At 47.2% G+C, this 17,695-nt stretch overlaps 2 protein-coding genes across 3 annotated transcripts in view; one reads left to right on the forward strand and one right to left on the reverse strand.

Annotated features, from left to right (window-relative positions):
• Positions 1-17,695, forward strand: part of LOC105560727 (autophagy-related protein 16-1) — a 462,428-nt gene that overhangs the window by 172,881 nt on the left and 271,852 nt on the right. The window lies entirely within an intron of this gene.
• LOC105560726 overlaps positions 8,597-17,695 on the reverse strand; it is a 71,059-nt gene continuing 61,960 nt past the window's right edge. The window contains exons 4-5 of the mRNA XM_012010084.1: positions 16,802-17,467; positions 8,597-10,452 (exon numbers count right to left, since the gene is read on the reverse strand). Of these exons, the coding sequence (XP_011865474.1) occupies positions 9,886-10,452; positions 16,802-17,467 (1,233 nt within the window). The 3' untranslated portion in view covers positions 8,597-9,885. The remainder of the gene's footprint in view (positions 10,453-16,801; positions 17,468-17,695) is intronic.

The following is a 17,695-nucleotide window of genomic DNA, read 5'->3' on the forward strand; positions in this document are numbered from 1 at the left end:
ATCCTCACGATGAGATATAGTTTTTAACGGTTCGAGCTATATTATTTTCCCACAGCCGTGCTACCGATCGTTGAAGCGGTATAATTTAATCGTTACACGCGTTTCGCGTTGAATAATCCCTTCTTGATCGATATGCTTTACTTGGAGAAAGGGCGGCTCGTAAAGCAGGAAACGTTGGCTACGAAAGTACCCGCTTCGAAACGGATGAAAAAGATACTTTGTCGAGATCGCACGGGGCTCGGGCAACGGACCGCCGCGAACTAGCGAACATTCGAAATCGGCAGATCGATAACCCGGGGGTTAATGTTGGATAATTCGACCGGGACAGATTGTCCGGAATCCCGTGGGTCCGGCGCCGCCAGCAGATAATTTCGTAGAGACACTTCGATAGGACTGTCTCGACTTTTGACAAATGGCTCGAGGTGGATGTCTTATAGTCGGAGTTTCTCATTCACGATGACGCCCGACGCGGTGACTGATGATCTCGCGTGCACGTCACTTTTCTGCCGGTACGCTATCCGGTTAGAATAGAACGTGATTGCCAATTATTGAGATCCTTTGTTTTTTAACACGTCGTACATCGATTGTCAATGCGAGTTTTCAGAACTGATCATTAATTATCAGTTATTATAACGAATATCTACTTGTATATTCTTCTCTCTCGACAGCTGCTTTTTAAAGCAAGAGATCTCGTCAGGCTGGACATGAAAATTATCTTTGTCAACGAACTATTATGTAAACTAATTTTACAGATGTGTAAATAAATTTCTCAACTGTTAATTACATACCTTTGTACGATACCTTTGGCAAGAAATTGTGTTTTCTCACAATTACAAAGTTTGCAGATTCATCATTGTTACATGATACCAAATCGATGACAATAATACGGAACAACTCTTCGCTTTATGCCGTTCGCCATTCAGCGGAGAGCACGTAAAACTTTTAATCAGACCGCCACGATGGGTACCGACAGAAGCGATCAATGTAGACATAATGAGGCGAATAAAAATTCAGAATTGACCAATAAACGGATATGTTGACGTAATTGCTCCGTATACCAGCGTCCAACATGAGACCGCGATGTCTTTCCACGGCGGAATAAACACAACGGAACGTTCCGCAGCGACACAATGTCGCCGCCGTGAGAGAAACGAATCTTCGACTCGTTCCAGCCAGGGATTCGAAACGCCATTCGTACGTAGTGCGTTCGTGTTTTCGTGCAATCCTATTCCCCATTTTTCTTCCTCGCTCTCCCGTACGTACAGCTCCCCGCGGCTGCCTCTTCCTCTTCCCGTCGGCAAATGTTGCCGGAAATTCTGCCGCCGCCACCTCCGCCTTCCTTCCGCGCGTCACATACCAAAGGAGAGACCGTACGACCAAAGCCGTTCCGTTATCGTGCGACGACGACGAAGACGGCAGCGGTGTCGTGTCGGAACGAGATATCCGGGAAATATCGGGAACCTATCAGGACTTTTATGCCACCCAACTAGCGCTTGCTCGATATGTTTCTTCTGTTTCTATTCGCGAATGGATGGGCGGGCGAGCGAAACAGCGAGCCCGGGATCGATAACGCCGTGCCTGCGCCTCTGTCATCCGATAGCTATATATTTCCGGCCGCGTTAGCAGTGCCGTAAACTAGCAGCATCGCGCGGCATTATCTCGATCCGGTTCATTAACATAGTCGACTCCCGCGGAATGGACTCACCAAATCGTACCTGGCAACTTACGCTCTCGTTTTATGCGCAATAAATTGCGCCCCGGCGAGCGCTTCGATTGGGGACCAGACGTTGGTAATCTCGGAGCTTGCCTTAAAACTAGCAGCGGCACGACTTCCAGATGAGAAAGTATAGTCTTCTTTTCCCCCGCAGTTGCGCGCCGCTGCGAAAGGGAAGCGGCATTACGCTAGATGGGCGAGAGACTACGCAGAATAGCGCGGAGTAAAGAGTCCCATCGCTTTTAATGTACATTTGACTGTGCACGGCAGGACGCGATTAGGCAAATACTCGATTGCTCCAACTTTTCCGTCCGCATACGATATTCTGTACTCTTTTAAGACCCGTATTTATGGCGGGGCTTAGAAACTCAGCTGAAACCAGTTTCGAGATCTGATGTTTAATGGATCGATCTTGAGGGTCCATTTGCGACGTCACGTTTATAATCGCGATTCAAATGAGAAAATTAAATGGTATCTGTCGCGAAACAAGATCCCGGTTCTGTTCCGTGCAATTTAATAATCGATTCTCGTGAGAAAAGCGATACGCGTGTAGACATATTAATAATATTTGCATCGCATATCATTGAAATGTGCTTTGAAAGTGATTTGAGAAAGATGTTGCGTTTAATGATTATGAATATTTAATATCTTGTTATAACAAGTAGCAGCAGCCTACAGATTTACAAGATTGTTTTCACGCATTTTTCACGACTCTTCTAAATTATTAATATCCGATGTCTGGTTAGATATTCATGCAAAACATATGGAATAGTTTGTAGGAGAAAATTTATTAAAACTATTCAGGAAACTCGTATGTTATTATTTTTTATTTAAGTATAATTTGATGCGACTACATTCTGGTAAATTATTGATATAAGTCTAGTTTTCTCATAAAAATAATTTATCATATACCGTTGACAAAAATTACGAAATCACTTCAACTTACTCGTTTTATTATATCATAAGGAAAAGAAGAACGGGAGACGAGGAAGCGCTTATCCTTGGCGAAAATCTAAGTGACGATTTATCCTCTCGCCTTTATTTCTTTTCAGGAACATGACCTGACTATGCGCTTGTAATCGTAAATTGCACAGTTACAGTATATTTTTAAAGACCGAGTTGCGACAACAGTTAACTCGTTCCATTCACTTTCAGATGATGGTTTTGCTTATAATGTAGGAGAAAATTCACATTTCTTTCGCCGTTCCCGCCGTCACATTCTTCCGAGTTGCCCGGGAAACGGCGGCTATTAATATTCCTCTCATAAATATTCTTCCCCGCGACCACTCGACAAGATTCTCACGCTTATTGAATCGCGCGCCGCAGAGGTGCAACTAACGGATGCTGGAAACCAGTGATCTTGGACATTTACATGGTCTACTTTTCGCTCGTGCGGCACGACGCATCTTATATTCTCGCGATGCATCGGGTTTCCTTCTACCCGCGGCTCCTCCTTTCTGATGCGAATCGCTTTGCGCTTGAAACTTCGAGCGTCACGAAGAGATTTAATTTTCATTGGTTAGCAGAGTTTGATCCATGTCTGCTATACGTTCAAACTCATTGTTAGTAGAATATCTACCTTCTACGGTCAGCCTAGACACATGATACACATATGAAATATCAGTTATTAGTTGTCGTTGCGTTGATATCGTAAGCATCGTGTATGTGAATTTCAAGTGTTTGAGACATTTTAAAATTACACGTTACCTGAAATGTGATATACGGAAACGCTACGTCCCGGTTATATAGGAGGGAAATGGAGTTCTCTTCGGTGAAATGATTAAATAAATGACGCCCAACGGACATCTGTTTTATAGCACGGACATCGAGCGTATTCTTTTGTGCTCTACCGTAAAATCGAATTATTTCGACATTACACTTTTCTTGAAACAAATTGTATTTAGCGATAAAAAATAGCTGCACGTACATTAATTATTTTCATTCTCTGTTTTATAATTCTCAGACACATAGCTTAGATTCCCAAAAAAAAAGGAGCTTAATGCAAAATTAGTCGCACAATGAGATACATTTTGCAAATCATTTTCTATAACTGAAGATACCTTCCCTTGCTCGCTTGTCATCGCAATACATCGCATCATCGGTACATTGGTCGATATGTGTGTGAACTTACCAGTTTACCGCCATTGCTACTGATGAGGGTGCGTTTGTCCCCGAGTTAACGTCCCGTGCGACGAGAGATCGATCGGATAATTTTCTCGAATGATTCAATCATCGAATTTGTCGAACTGGTTAGCCCGTGACTAACAATGACACTCGTTAACAAGTTGGCAACCTTCCTCACAATAGTTTCCCTTCGTACGTACGTGTAAAAATAGTTTGCCGACGACAGGTGGATTATTATCGTCAGCTCTGATCTTGGCCGTACCGCCACAGGTAGCGACTGCTTTCTCTTGGCCGTTCTTTTCTCCGTTTGCGCGAGTCATCCCGAGGACTTTCCTTCACGTAGGAGTGCAGCGTTGGCTGCGATCCAACGTAGCCTTGCGACCCAGGCAGGCGGGGAAAGTTACGCACACGCCGTAAAGAACAAGGAAAGGAAAACGACGCTTTTCGTTATAAAATGAGTTTATTTTCTCTGTACCATATATGCTATGTACAACGTGTGTGTTACGGTACTGACATATACGACGTTTGGCGAGAAAGATACGTCTTGATAATGTAGAGAAAAAAAAAGGGGGGAATTAATTAGAAACACGCACGCATTACGTTTAACGTCAGCAGAGTGGTTCGTTAAATTACATAGCAAGTTTCAGTGCGTGGATGGTATGACGGGCGTATTATTAAAACGGTAGTTGGTACGCTGGTCGTGGATAGGAAGAGGGGGGGAAAAAAATAGGCGTGATAGGGTACGAGTATTCTTGAAGGGCAATGTACGTTAACGTAAAAAATAAATAAGCGATTATATGCTGGTGCGCGGATATAACATAAGAACGCTCGCGATCGTCGGGTAAGTTCTGTACGTGACGTATGTATTCGCGATGAAAATGGTTTAATTTGGCGAAGAGGCCGACGCGCCGCGGCCGATCCGGCGCGCTCGGCAGCGAGATGAGAGCGGGTGAGCGGCAGGGAAGCGGGGGGGAAACACGAAGAGCGGGCGGGAGAATGGGTGCGAGGGGGCGGATAGGCAAAGAAGACGTACACGGGATGGAGAAAAGCAGAAATACACGCTTGTCATGGTACAGAACAGACTCGAGCTTCTCGAGCTTACGACGGAGCAGGCAGGCGCGCACCTCAGGCTCGAGGACAAGCACCGACATCTCTACAAGCTCGTGGATACTTCTGGTAAGAAGTACAGGGTATAAACACAACCCTCATTAAGATGGACGATATGGAGGGTGGCGAGGGGGAGGGGGGGCGGGGAGAGAGCGGGCGGAGAAGGATATGAAGAAGAAGAAGCGAGTGGTACTTGCACGGCAGAAACGACGACGCCGGTCGCGTTGAATTGCTTGCGGCTACCCAAGTGCGGCCGGTCGGGGATTGCAGGATCGCGCGGGTTGATATCATCGAGAGCGATCGTCCTCGAGCCCAATATTATCTTTCCTCTCGCAATTGCCTTCCGCGGCCCCGATCCATAGCGCCGAGGCCGCGGGGCCGCGTTAACTTAATCTTAATTACGTTATTATATTGATGAAACATGATTGCTCCTTTTACATTCATCGTATACGCTCTTTAAATGTAAAGACAATTAATTAATGATTATCCTTATACTCCGCGTACTCGGCAGTTTCCATTGACTTGGCATCAAACGTCAGCGGCCGGGCGCAGCCGGGCGCGCCGCGCGCGCGGTTCGATCAAGTCGATGAAAAGTGCTCGCACATCGTTATCGCGTTACTCGAAATGCACGCTGTCTACGAGGTGGCGCGAGAAAATCTTGCACATCTTCCCCGTGAAAGTGACTTAGGATCCGTTCCAGCGAGTTCTCGCGTTTTACAAGGGAGACAATTTGATCTCCCGTCTATCTTCTCGTATCTCGCCCATCTCTCTCTCTTTCTTTCTTTCTTTCTCTCTCTGTCTGTCTCGTCGAAGACGACGCTTCTCGCAGCGAGGCGAAGACATGCTAGATTTTTCTTGCGCCACTCCATACGCTCATGTGATACATGTTGTATCGAAATTACACCGCTAAAGCGTTGCGCGCAGCGACCACATGTGCGCGGCGAATGCACCCTGGGCGCATTCTTGCGCATCTCAGCGTCGTCGCGGGCGCGCAACACCGTCTCAATTGCGTTCGTACAAAAATATCGTCGAACATGTATAAAATTGGCTCTACCCTCTCACCACAAGCAGGTTGGATATACTACCGCAGCGTTAGCGAAAAATTCTTAAACGTAAATCCATAATTGAAGGTGTTATCTTTGAGGGGAGTAAAAGATGAAAGAAAAAAAAAAAGGATCATAAGTTCGCCATTCGCGTTCACTTGCTATACGCGCAGGCACCTTTGTTGGCATGTTTATCATCGTACGTATACGTATATTTATATATATATCCATATATTTATATATTTATATTTATTTGTATTTTATACTTCTACAAGCGGATCACGCGTAAGGAGCAGCGGTGAAGCGGGGTGAGGAAGGTATCGGCGGCTAGGCTGTGAGACGCGAGTGTTGTGGTGCTAGATAGTTACCTGTGTAACGCGAAAGTAATCGAATCACGCCTCGAAAAAAAAATATGCATCGGAAAAATAGGCGAGCGCCGTCTGCGCTTTCTGCATTTCAATTTTTATCCCTCGCGGGATCAATGTCGCTTGATTTAAGGGGGTGAAATTCCATTTAGTCGGGTGTCGACGGGATCTCGGCAGGGGCAGCGCCTAGCAAATAACCGTGGCAATTAGATCCAATAATTAAAGCGTACACCGGAATTCTGATGGACGTAACATACGCCGCGCTCCGCCGTGCTGTGTATATCCTTTTTCGTTCGATGTCGGCTATTGTTGCTGCGTTAGCGACCACTAGCTGTTAACAGTGAGTTACACGTGCGGCAAACGTGAGTGGTCGGGAAACATTCGCGAATGGATATATCCTGTCTTGCTCTCCGTGCCGAAAAACCTCCCCCGGTCTCCAATTTAATCCCGCGTGCGATTATCTCAAAGTCGAAACGGTTGAAATGTTATTTCAAGATAAAAATTTTTTTCATGAGCACGAAAAAATTCTGGTTACGTGCATAACGTTTTTTCGAGGCGCGCGAATAAAAGCAGAGCTCGTATAGAGTCGCGAAATCCTCGCCACGCGATAAGCAAACGTCAAACACCAGAACAATCCGAAGTTTGGTTAACTGCAATGCAAACACTTCAGAACGATTGGAGACTCCCATTTTGTCTCGCTCGTTCCTTTGTTTGTCTTAACGAGTGTATTTTAATCCTCAAGTTTCGCAATTAATCCGATCTCCCTGCAGGTCCGCCTTGTGTGCCTTGGTGAAATCGATAAGGCACCGCTGGTGCAGCTAACAGATTTGTATTACTCGATGCTACAGTGTATTATTATATCTTCTGGCCTCCCATCTATCTTTCCATTTTCTCGTAAGTTCTTTAAAGCAAAATCTAAATTGTGAAATTTAGTTTCGATTACCTAGTATCAAAAATTAAATTGCCGATTTAAAGTATGTGAATTTATCCCAACAAAAAGCTGTGTCTTAAAACTGACAAATAATCGCAGCGCAGTTTACTGACAAGTTGGCAAAAGTAGTAAAAATTTACACAGAAATTATTATTAGATTATCAAAATTTAGCTCGACTGATACTATTGTAGCATTTTCTATTTCATAATTATAAGTGTTAAATTCATATTGGTCCCCTATTTCCTTTATTATTGTTAATTATTTTTATCTTACACTCTGCCAATAGTATAATATATAATAAAATGTTTTATACATTTCTTATTTGGAGAAACTGATTTTCTTTCCTGTTTCTCTGGCTTGCCGAGCAATGTGAATTTGACAAATACCCTTTATTTGCGGTCCATACAGAAAATGTTGTACAATGACTGGTACAAACTGGATTTTTCTGTGTTTGACATTATCGACGCGGCTTTGTCCCTTAGAATTTTCTCAAGATGTCCGGCGATAGAATTGCGGGCCGATGGAGCGTAATATTTTATTGCTTACGTAACCAGAAAGGAGCTCCTTTAATCAAACCAATCAATGCTTTTAACTTGACTTTTTTTAGTCGTCTCTCCCGACTCGCACACGCCAATCCAGATTGATAAGCTCACGTGTTGCGACGTAAATTAACCTGGCCGCCATGGGATGGCTGAGGATAAGGGACATGACTAAGGTTACGTCGGCAGGGGGTCGGGGTTACGTGATTCTGGTATAGAGAGATAGCTATCCTCGATGTGATCCGGCACTATCCCTCTCTCTCTCCCCCCCCCCCTCCCTTTACTCTCCAGGCTGGATTCAACCCCATCAAGCGTTACCCCCGCAAGCTTAGCTTAACCCCGAGACGCCACAAGAGGCAATTAACCTTCCGCCAACCCCTTTGCGCACGTACCTTTTACCCCTCTTCACCGAGCTCACCACTGGTCCTACCTTTGTTTCTCGTTCCGTCTCAATCCCTTCTCCCTCCTACGTCCCTGTGTTTAGCCTCGCCGCGCTGTGCCGTTGATATCCTACTCTACACGTCTGCATAATCATGCTCAATTCCCAATGCTAATTAGAGTCCATGCCGGTAGCCTAGTCAAGGTAGCGAATACGCGTCAACCTCCATCACCTACAGAGTCACAGCGTGCTGAGACATGTCCCACGTCGCGTCACGTCGCCCCGAGAGTAAAAAAAAGGGGGGGGACGGTAAAAGCAGCTTGTGAGGGCAGGGCAAAGCGAAGGGGAAAAGGGCACAGCGGTGGCGATGCACACGGGCGCAAGAAACCGACCGAACTCGCGCGCGAAATCGATTACTCTCTTCGCGGCTCAATTTTTGCGGCCGTTACATTATCAACTACTTACCGGCGGAAGTGGTGTGGCGGGACGGCTACTTTTATCCCGGAACAAAGTAAGAAATCGATTTAGCCTCGGCGTGAAGCGTGTGATTCTCGGTATGCGTATCTCAGATCAGATACGGATTAAGTATCGACGCGATATTACGAGAAAACTTGCCCTTTCCTTTTTCTCCCGTTTGTCGTGCCCTTTCAGTCCGCTTCTGAGAAACGTTCCCTTCGGACGGCCTCTCGATTTTCGTTCAAACGACGGTACGCGCACGCACGAAGGTCACTTGGACATTGAACGTTACGCTAATTAAAGGTTGCCCGTACGGATCGTAATTGCAACCTTGCTTCTTCTTCCACGAAATAGCCGGCCACCCGAGAGACAGAAAGACGAAATTGATGATACGTACGATTCATTGCGCCGACCTTGCGGCCGGAAACGCCGATTGGGAGACACTGATATCCGTGGCTTCAATAAGCGACAGATGTAGGAAGTAATCAAGCGCAATTGTGCCTAATTATTTCGTTCAGTAATCCACCGGCGTTATGAGCACGTGTGCATATACGCGAGTGTGTAATTACGCCACTTTAACCGGCAAGACGAGTGCAGAAGCAACTTAGATTAAGTGATACGGCCAAGTCGATCGGTTCCCTTGCGTTGCCAGCTGCGAGGAAATGAAGTTTGGGACGAAAAAGAGGATACGCGTCTGTAATGGTGTCTAATACGGTAATATGAATACAAGGCATTCGTAGAGATGGGCAGCGGTCATTTACTTTTGCTTCTGATCGTACGAACGTCCCTCTATCCCGATGCGTTCAACAAAGTCCGCCATCTGCCCATCTAACCGAATCTAATTGGAATTAGTAGAGCGCCTCCGCAAAGCTTCCACTCGTCTACAAGGTAAGCGTGGGTGGTAAAGGGCATGCTCCGCTAAAAGCTACGTATATTGGCTGCAACCTCGCAATGCGGTACACTCATAGAAGTTTGAGATATATATATATAGTACGAAGTAACGTCCATTCGAATTCCGTGGAAAGATTCAAAGAGAGAGCCGCGTGAGAGTGTGTTACTTTTGCTGACCGCTCCGGGGTGTCGTGACGCGCGCACGACGCACTTGGCGGCACGCACCGGTTTGAGAACTCACGTCCGTGTGAAGTCAGCCAAAGATTCGGTTAATAGCGATTTACGCAGGAAGACGAGATTGACGATATGCCGTGGGAGCTGGTGGAACGAGTCGTTCAGAAACGACGCGCGGAGTATCCGCCGTCGTACAACTTACAGAGACTGTCGGTGCGCCCGGGCATGGAGTGCATCCCGGGCACGGAAACGGAGACCGAGAGCGCCTCCTGGTGCTTGAGCATTTGCCGGCGACGCTGCCAAGTGAAGGTCCATGCCGCGATGATGGCGATCTGGGCGACGAGGAAGACGGTACCGGCCACAATGGCCTCGCCTAGGTTGATGCACATCCCCATTGTCGACGATATGTCCTCGCTCTCGACGAAAACGGTGTCCCTCGTCGCGGAGGTCGCGTTCGGTAACTTACCGTCGCGCTCGAAGCCGAACTTGTCCGTGATCTGGATGGACTGCACCAGCAGGAGGTCCTCGCGACTCTGGCTGCTGACGGCAGTGGAGCGACGGCGGCGACGGCGTCTGCCGAAGGAGATGACCGAGCGCAGCTCGCCGGTCGTCTCCTCCTGGTCGCACTGCACGGGTTCGCAGGTCGGCATGCACGGGGTGACCAGAGCGCGGAATTGCACCACTTCCGAACTTGGGAACTTGAAGGCGTCAAAGTGCGACAGCAGTATCTGTAGAGCAAAAAGGGAAAAAGAGGATGATATACGTTGAGAGTTTGTAAGAGTGAAAGGAGGAGATTACAGACGAGGGAGCGTTATAAATCGCAGGACGTTCAATTGCCAACGAGAGTGCTTTATGATTTTATGAATGCGAGAAGTCAATTTAAGACGGCAATACGTAAATTAGTGCTTTGTGAATCAATTTAGTTCATTCGAATCTTTTCGCCAAGTAGAAAATTACTAGAGCGCTAAGAAGCGCATGAATTTACAAGATCGATATTTGTATTTACACTGAGAAAAAGTCCGATTAAATATAATCCAATTACATAATAACAAACGGATGTATCCGATGAAACATATGATCGGTTTTTCGACCAAATTCCATCGGCAACTGCATTTTATCGGATAAACTTCATCGGATATATTGATAATTTAATCGGGAAACGTAATCGGAAAAATTAACATTGATTTGTCCGATGGAAATTCTTCTCAGTGTACCTGTCTATTCAGTTTAACGGAATATTAGGTCAAGTACGTCGATTTTAATTTACGTGAGAGAAATGGGAAAGTGTACGTGAACAATGTTTATTGTAATTTTCTATAGATTCAAAATTTAACGCTCAGTCACGATGATAAGTAGTTGGAAGGTGATCTCCGCCTTTAATTTTCGACATAGCGTGTAAATACAATTCCGCGAGGAAATTCGATACGTGGAATGTAATAAAACGAACTTGCTCGCGTACTCTATCGGTCCCTTTCGACGGATTGCAAGTCACGTAACCAATTGTTTCACGCCGTTACTTGTCGCTTGGATAATACATAAACACCTGTGCCGAATGGGCTCCTCGGAACGCAACGATTTCGCCCGTTCGGGGCTTTTGTCGAGTTCGCATACCGTTAGCAAACTACCAGCGCCAATATTATGACATTTGCGGCGCGTTCTCGTCACCGCTTCTCTTTCGCCGCTCTTTATTATCCTGGTAGTTACGTGTAGAATTTCCGCAGTTTTTTCGTCGCAAGAAACAAATTAAAGTACCATCAGGCGCCAATGTTAGCCGAGAGTGGTGGTTCGCGTTGGATTTCGAAACGACAGATTTATATCTGACTTTTTTTCCACCGAGTTAGGAACTGCCTAACAATAGTGAATGCAATCAGCGCGAGGCAGCTGCGAAATGCGCGCGTATCTTTTCTCTCTCTCTCTTTTTTTAACATACTCGTAATTCATACGCGACGTCGGTACTGCCGTCGACTCGACTAAGCAGTGTCGCATTAATTCTGAAATTCCGACACGGGCGGTCGTTCGCTCATAGAATTCAGTGTGGATGCGGAGAATAATGGTAATCTTACCCCACGTGTCGCTCCCACATAAATTTCCAACTATATCCCGAAGTCGGCGCGGGGCGGCGTGATTTGACTCGCGATCGCGGCGCGAGAAAAAATGGGTGTAGATTCCTCCAGACGAGGAACTACAGAATGCGGATGGCAGGGATCGCGTAACACGACGGGCGTCGGCCGTCGCACGCAATATGCGTAAGAGATGATCGCCTCAAACTGGTTTTTCACGTCCCGCGAGGCAGCTGCGTCGAATATGTATATATATATTTTTTTTCGTTCTTTATTAGGTAAGGCCATATAACGGCAATTACACGGGATTATGACATGAAAAACAGCCCAAGTACCCGCTTTTACGCGCGCCATTAGAGCGCACGTATATCCATCCTGGCGAATGGTGCGACCGAGCGCATCGTTGTAATCCCTATTTTCTCGCGACAAGCGGACCTATCCGTTAAAATCTTTTTTATTCGTTCATAGCCTATCCGTGTATTTGCGCGCGGGTATTTTTTTTTTCCACCATCACCTTGGTGCCGCGGTGATCAGAATTGGTGCAGGGGAATTCAAGCCTTCCTCTGCCCCTCTGTTTCTCTCGTAGTCTCCTACAAAACGAACGTATGATAATCACTCGTGTTCGCTCGTTAGGCTCGTCGTCCGCAAAGTAATCTCGCGATCATCGTTTCAGCGAGGAACGCCGGGCGTAATAATATATTCATAGCTACGTCCGTGTGCGCGCGGCTCGTCATTGATTTCTCTTCATTCAGATCATGCCCGGCTACATGCTCGCAGGGTCAAGCCTCGACGAGTTCTTTCCCGAAGCTGGGCTCCTCTTGAAACTGAGAAAGGCCGGGAACGCAAGGTTAGCGCCACGCTCTCGTGTGCACGTCGAAAACTGGTTTCTGCGGCGCATTACCAAGTTCATCGTATTTACACACCGAGCACGTATATTATCGGCGGGAAGTAAGACATTAAAATATGCTTCGTTCCACGTACAGCTTCATTTAGCCGTTTCTTTGCCTGCGCGCGTCTAGTGGAACGAGCGGAACTTTATTAACCCAACGTCATCCCGCGCAGAAAGAGTAGCGGAAGGTCCATTCTCCGCGGGGGAAAAGCGAGAGCGATTGCATTCGAAGCGGATGGGAGAAGAAGCGTAAGCGGATCGAAGGAAGAAGAGGAAAGCCCGGGGACGCGAGTTCGAGAGGCGGAGAAGGAGCGAGAGAGAGAGGGAGAGAGAAATGAAGAGAAGTACGTAGCTGGGAAAAGAAACACTGCCGTCGTATCCGCGGCATCTGGTGCGCGCCGACGATAAGTCTCCCTCAGCGGCAACGACGTCGGCGAAGGGGGAGAGGACGGGAAAGGAGAGCCCGTCATAAATGTACCGCATCAGATCAGTCAGATCGTAAGGCTCGCCGCCCGCGCTTTTACGGCGCGGCTCAACCTGATCCCCCCTTGTCTGCTTTATAAGTCGGCCGCGGGCTCTCCCCCCATCCTTGCCCGGTTCATCCCTACGTACGTTCGGGGGTACCGCGCCTCCCTTACGAGTTTACGAGTACACGGACGTGGTGCTTGAGAAATGTTTCCAATTTCATTCAAACCGGTTGCGAAATGGAGGAGAGTCTTCGTACCGCGGCCCGGTTACGTGACGGACATACCGGAAAGCCCAACTTTTGCCAAATTTCTGGCTGGGCGAAGCGCAATACCGCGCCTTCGCCGATCGTTTCTCCCACCATCCCGGTCCAGGATTAATAAAATCAACGGCGATGTACCCTTGCGACGCGTTTGCCTCTTCATTTTACGATCGTCCACGTTTACGCGAGATGAGCCCTTTTTATTCTCAGAGGTATCGGTGGCACGAGCTCAATGTTGAAGCAACTTTCAGGTGGAAGTTGCAACGTATACCGCAGATATTTTATATCATCAGTAGAAATCAATATTCAGAAAGTTTAGGATCTTTGAATATTGAACAATTTGCTTCCCGGATATTTCGTTAAATTACAGAGTTTATAAACATATTTCCAAGTTCGACAAACATTTGTATCACGATCTTCGTCTTACATTTGCAAAAATAGTTTTATTTAACAGAGGCAGAAATTTGATGTATTATTTTTTCAAAACTTAAAAGCCCGTTTCTTATACACGATACTTTCCAACGTCTATTACGTATTCTTCAATGAACATCAATTCACTTGCTCCGACTGTCAGCGTAATAATTGTTAGATAATAAATTATCGTAATGATAATTGGTACATCGCGAACATTTTCATCAACTTGAAGCTAACGTAAGTACCAGTGTTCCCGGTAATAATTAATTATTAATCGTTTATTAGCCCGTGCCCACGTCTACGAGAGGGAAGAGATCTTTCAGCCTCCCGAGATTAAGAGAGACAAAGAATGAACAAGCAACTTCCTGCTATCGGTATATCTCGGGTCAAACGATGGCTCTTCGTTTACCGAGAATCAATGTTGCGAACGTTTATTACCATATCATAATGACTGTATACTGTCGCAAACGACGGAGATTATTGATAGCTGATAGCGTGGCGTATATCAAAGTTGTTGTCAGGCGTTTTATCATTCGTGCCAGCCGACAGGTAAATAAGGTGCGTACGGATAATATACGGTGCGAACGATCGCGATGAAATCTTCTTTTTCAAGTTACGTCACGCTTCTGCAGATTAGAATTTACGTACACCCCCCCGTCTTGATTAAACGCGGAAGATGAAAATTGAATACAGCGCGGGAGAAACTTTTCTTTTCTTACTCCCGCGCCTGCTCGACAAAATTCACCGGGGAGATAAGCCCAGCGTCGAGATCTCTATCTTCGTATCGTAGCGCTCGGCAGGAAATGGGGTTAGCCCTTCGTGATCAGCCGCGGTCAGGAAACGAGATCAGCCGGCGTGGCGCGCACGTTCTAAACCGGAAAAGGGCGCCACGACGCTTGATACAGGAACGACTGCGGGTGATATATCTTGATGCTCGGCATCTTACGTACATACCCGATATAAATTTACTCTTTGTTTCTACCACGACTGTTATTACTTTCTAATAAAGCGATATTGCGCCGTACCGCGGCCGTGCTCGCGCGAGCAAATGATGTGGAACGACGAGTTAACGAGGCCGTGCGCCTCTTATTGCTCCACCTTCGCTCCGCCGCTTCGTTCCTACCTGCCACTATCGTAACGATCCGTTTGTTTTACTCGTCGACACGTGGAAGCATCAGCCACGCGGTCCACGACCGGGCGCAGCTGGTCGAATGTTGCGCGCTCCTCGAGCACAATGTAGCCAAAGAAAACCCTCGGTCCGCACTTCCGCGATACTCCGCGGTCCCGATGCGGGGAGAAAACATAATTGGAAAAGTCCAAGCCGGTTATATCGCCGGTTAAACGTAAGAACGACTGCTCGAATTATCGGGAAACATTTTTATAGGTTTATTAATGCCCAGCGCCGCGGAATCGTATTTCTCGCTCGCGGCGCGCGCGCGCTCGCGCACTCGACGTTATTTCGCGCGAGTCATCGTGCAAAATGTACGAGCGGTGTATGTGTAATTGGTCTATCGAGGTCAATACGTGGCGATCGCCTACCTATTAACCGCGCAAGAATTATCGTACTTCCGCCCTAATGCGTTTTCGCTCTAGCTCACCCACGATACTTCACGCATCGCGCGAGAAAGAGTAGAGGATTAAACCATTTTTTCGCGATCTAATGGGATCGCAAAGTCAATTCCCATGTTACCTTATGCGGGAAACGCGGAAGTAATAATCGCGGCTCTACGAGAGCCCCGGTCGTTTTGAGCGCAACGGTATTCCATTATTTAATGATCCGTCTTCATACATTTGAATGAAAGACGTCCATTCTCAATCATATCTGCGCATCTCATTTCTTTTCTCTCTTTTATAATTTTGTACGAGGCGGACCGTGAGAACCGGCGCGACAAGTGTGCTCAATTATTAAGAGTCCGTCGTTCCAACCTCTTAGCAAGTTAACTAATAGCTAAATCATACGTGGGTCTTTGTTTTTCTTTTAAATTGGGCAAAGATAGACGTATAATTTAATTATTAGTTATCTTACCAAGAGGTTGGAAAGACCGATCCCAAGCCCCGTGAACGCAAACGTTACGTAATTATTTTGCACAGTGGTTATATGGAAATTGTATAAAAGCTATTCGACGAGTCACGAGTGAGGGTCCAAATATTTAGGACGATCCAACGGATCTCGCTTGTAGGTTCTCACTCTCGGCATCCGGGGGGGGGGTAATCTTACGCTCCCTTATGTGGAACACGCGGAAAGTAATGATCGCTGCCAGAGCAATGTGCCCGCATGCCATGCATGTCACGGTACGTCATCGCCAAGACGGCGGCGCATCATCGACGCGACCTATTACAGGCCGGGCAAATTGCTTCCCGTCATAAAATCCGTTCGGGTGATTGATTAGCATCAAGTCAGATCGACCGGTTGACTCGTGTCTGCTTCCATCTCGCTCTTTTTTTTTTTCACCCGCGCGCATTTCGAGGCACGCGCGCGTTCCCACAAAATGCATGTCGACAAGCGCCGGTGTTATAGGCGTCACTCACCTCGATCATCTTGTCGCCCGCCGGGTATCGGTGTACGATCGCTAAATTAGAATCGACACCATCCGTCCTGCCTATTGTTATCTTCAGGGCGCGTACATGGCCTCGTACAACACGATAGTTTTTACACAATCGGCTTTTTATTGTTTACATTGGCTTACGATTGCAATGCGTGAAATGATCGAGCGAGACGCTTCTATTAAAGCGATATCAAGAGGAACATTCGGAGCAAATACACCGACTACATTCATTTCCTTGCAAATAATTTTCCATCACCGCAGCGCGCTACGTTAGCACGGAGAAATTAGAAAGAAGATATAATTATCCGCGAGGGAGAAGTCTGCGTTTATCTGCGCTGTAAGGTTTCACCTTCTGATGGCTCCCTTTTTTTTACAAGTTTAATTAAATGCCGACGGGCTTCTTACGAAAATGAAGAAATGATATGATACGCTGGAACTTACCTTGCCAGTAGTGGCCGATTTGTAAAGCGGTCCCATGATGACGTGGTCGGTGGGGCAGCCGTCCGAGTCGATCAAAACAATCTCACTGGAGTCGACGCCGTCCATGGCGACCAGCTCGCGGACGAAGATCTCGTACGGGCTGTGGGGGTCGAGGATCTCAAATTTGAGCGCCAGCGGATCGCCGACCTCGGCCGACGGGATAGCCTCGTTCCCGCTGCGATCGGTAATCTTCATGGCGACGTTCGGCGAGTCGACGATCACCTCCTCCGACAGAGCGGGCGTGATGTCGCCGTGCACGCCGAGGTCGACCTCGTTGGACACGGTCTTGTTAGTGAGGTCGTACTGGCAAGTCACAGCCAGCCCGAGATCGGAACTAGTGACAATGGTGTCGTGATGCTGGATGATCACGTCGTTCAAGTACCGGCCGAGACCCTGCTGCCTTATGTTACACTCGAGATCGTCGTACGCCATGCGAAGTTCAAACTCGAGCGCACCCTTCACGTCCTGCACGCACGAGTTGGGCGAGCCCTTCGCGTACACCTTGCCGTAGAAGAGCTTGCTCGTCTGAATTCTGGTCACCATGTCGCCGGCGCGACAGTCGATGGTCACGTTGTAGCAAGAGCTCAGTTCGTACGTGGAGGCTTCCGGCACGTCGAGGTACGGCTCCTGGAAATTATCGTTTGTTTTCGGTTCCGTTATTCATCGTCCCCACTGAGCACGCCGTTCGATGCGTATCGCGCGTTAATGCGATTTGTCGCGGTATTAATTTAAAGGAATTATAGCGGGCGACAGTGATAAATTCCAAAATACGCAAAGCACGGATATTTCGCAATTAAACTTCGCGAAGCCACCCCGCGATTTATTGATTACTCTTCTATTTTGCCCGCTTCACCA

Source organism: Vollenhovia emeryi, unplaced genomic scaffold (assembly GCF_000949405.1).
Source record: "Vollenhovia emeryi isolate VEMERY1.0 unplaced genomic scaffold, V.emery_V1.0 DF939223.1, whole genome shotgun sequence".
Classification (NCBI taxonomy): domain Eukaryota; kingdom Metazoa; phylum Arthropoda; class Insecta; order Hymenoptera; family Formicidae; genus Vollenhovia; species Vollenhovia emeryi.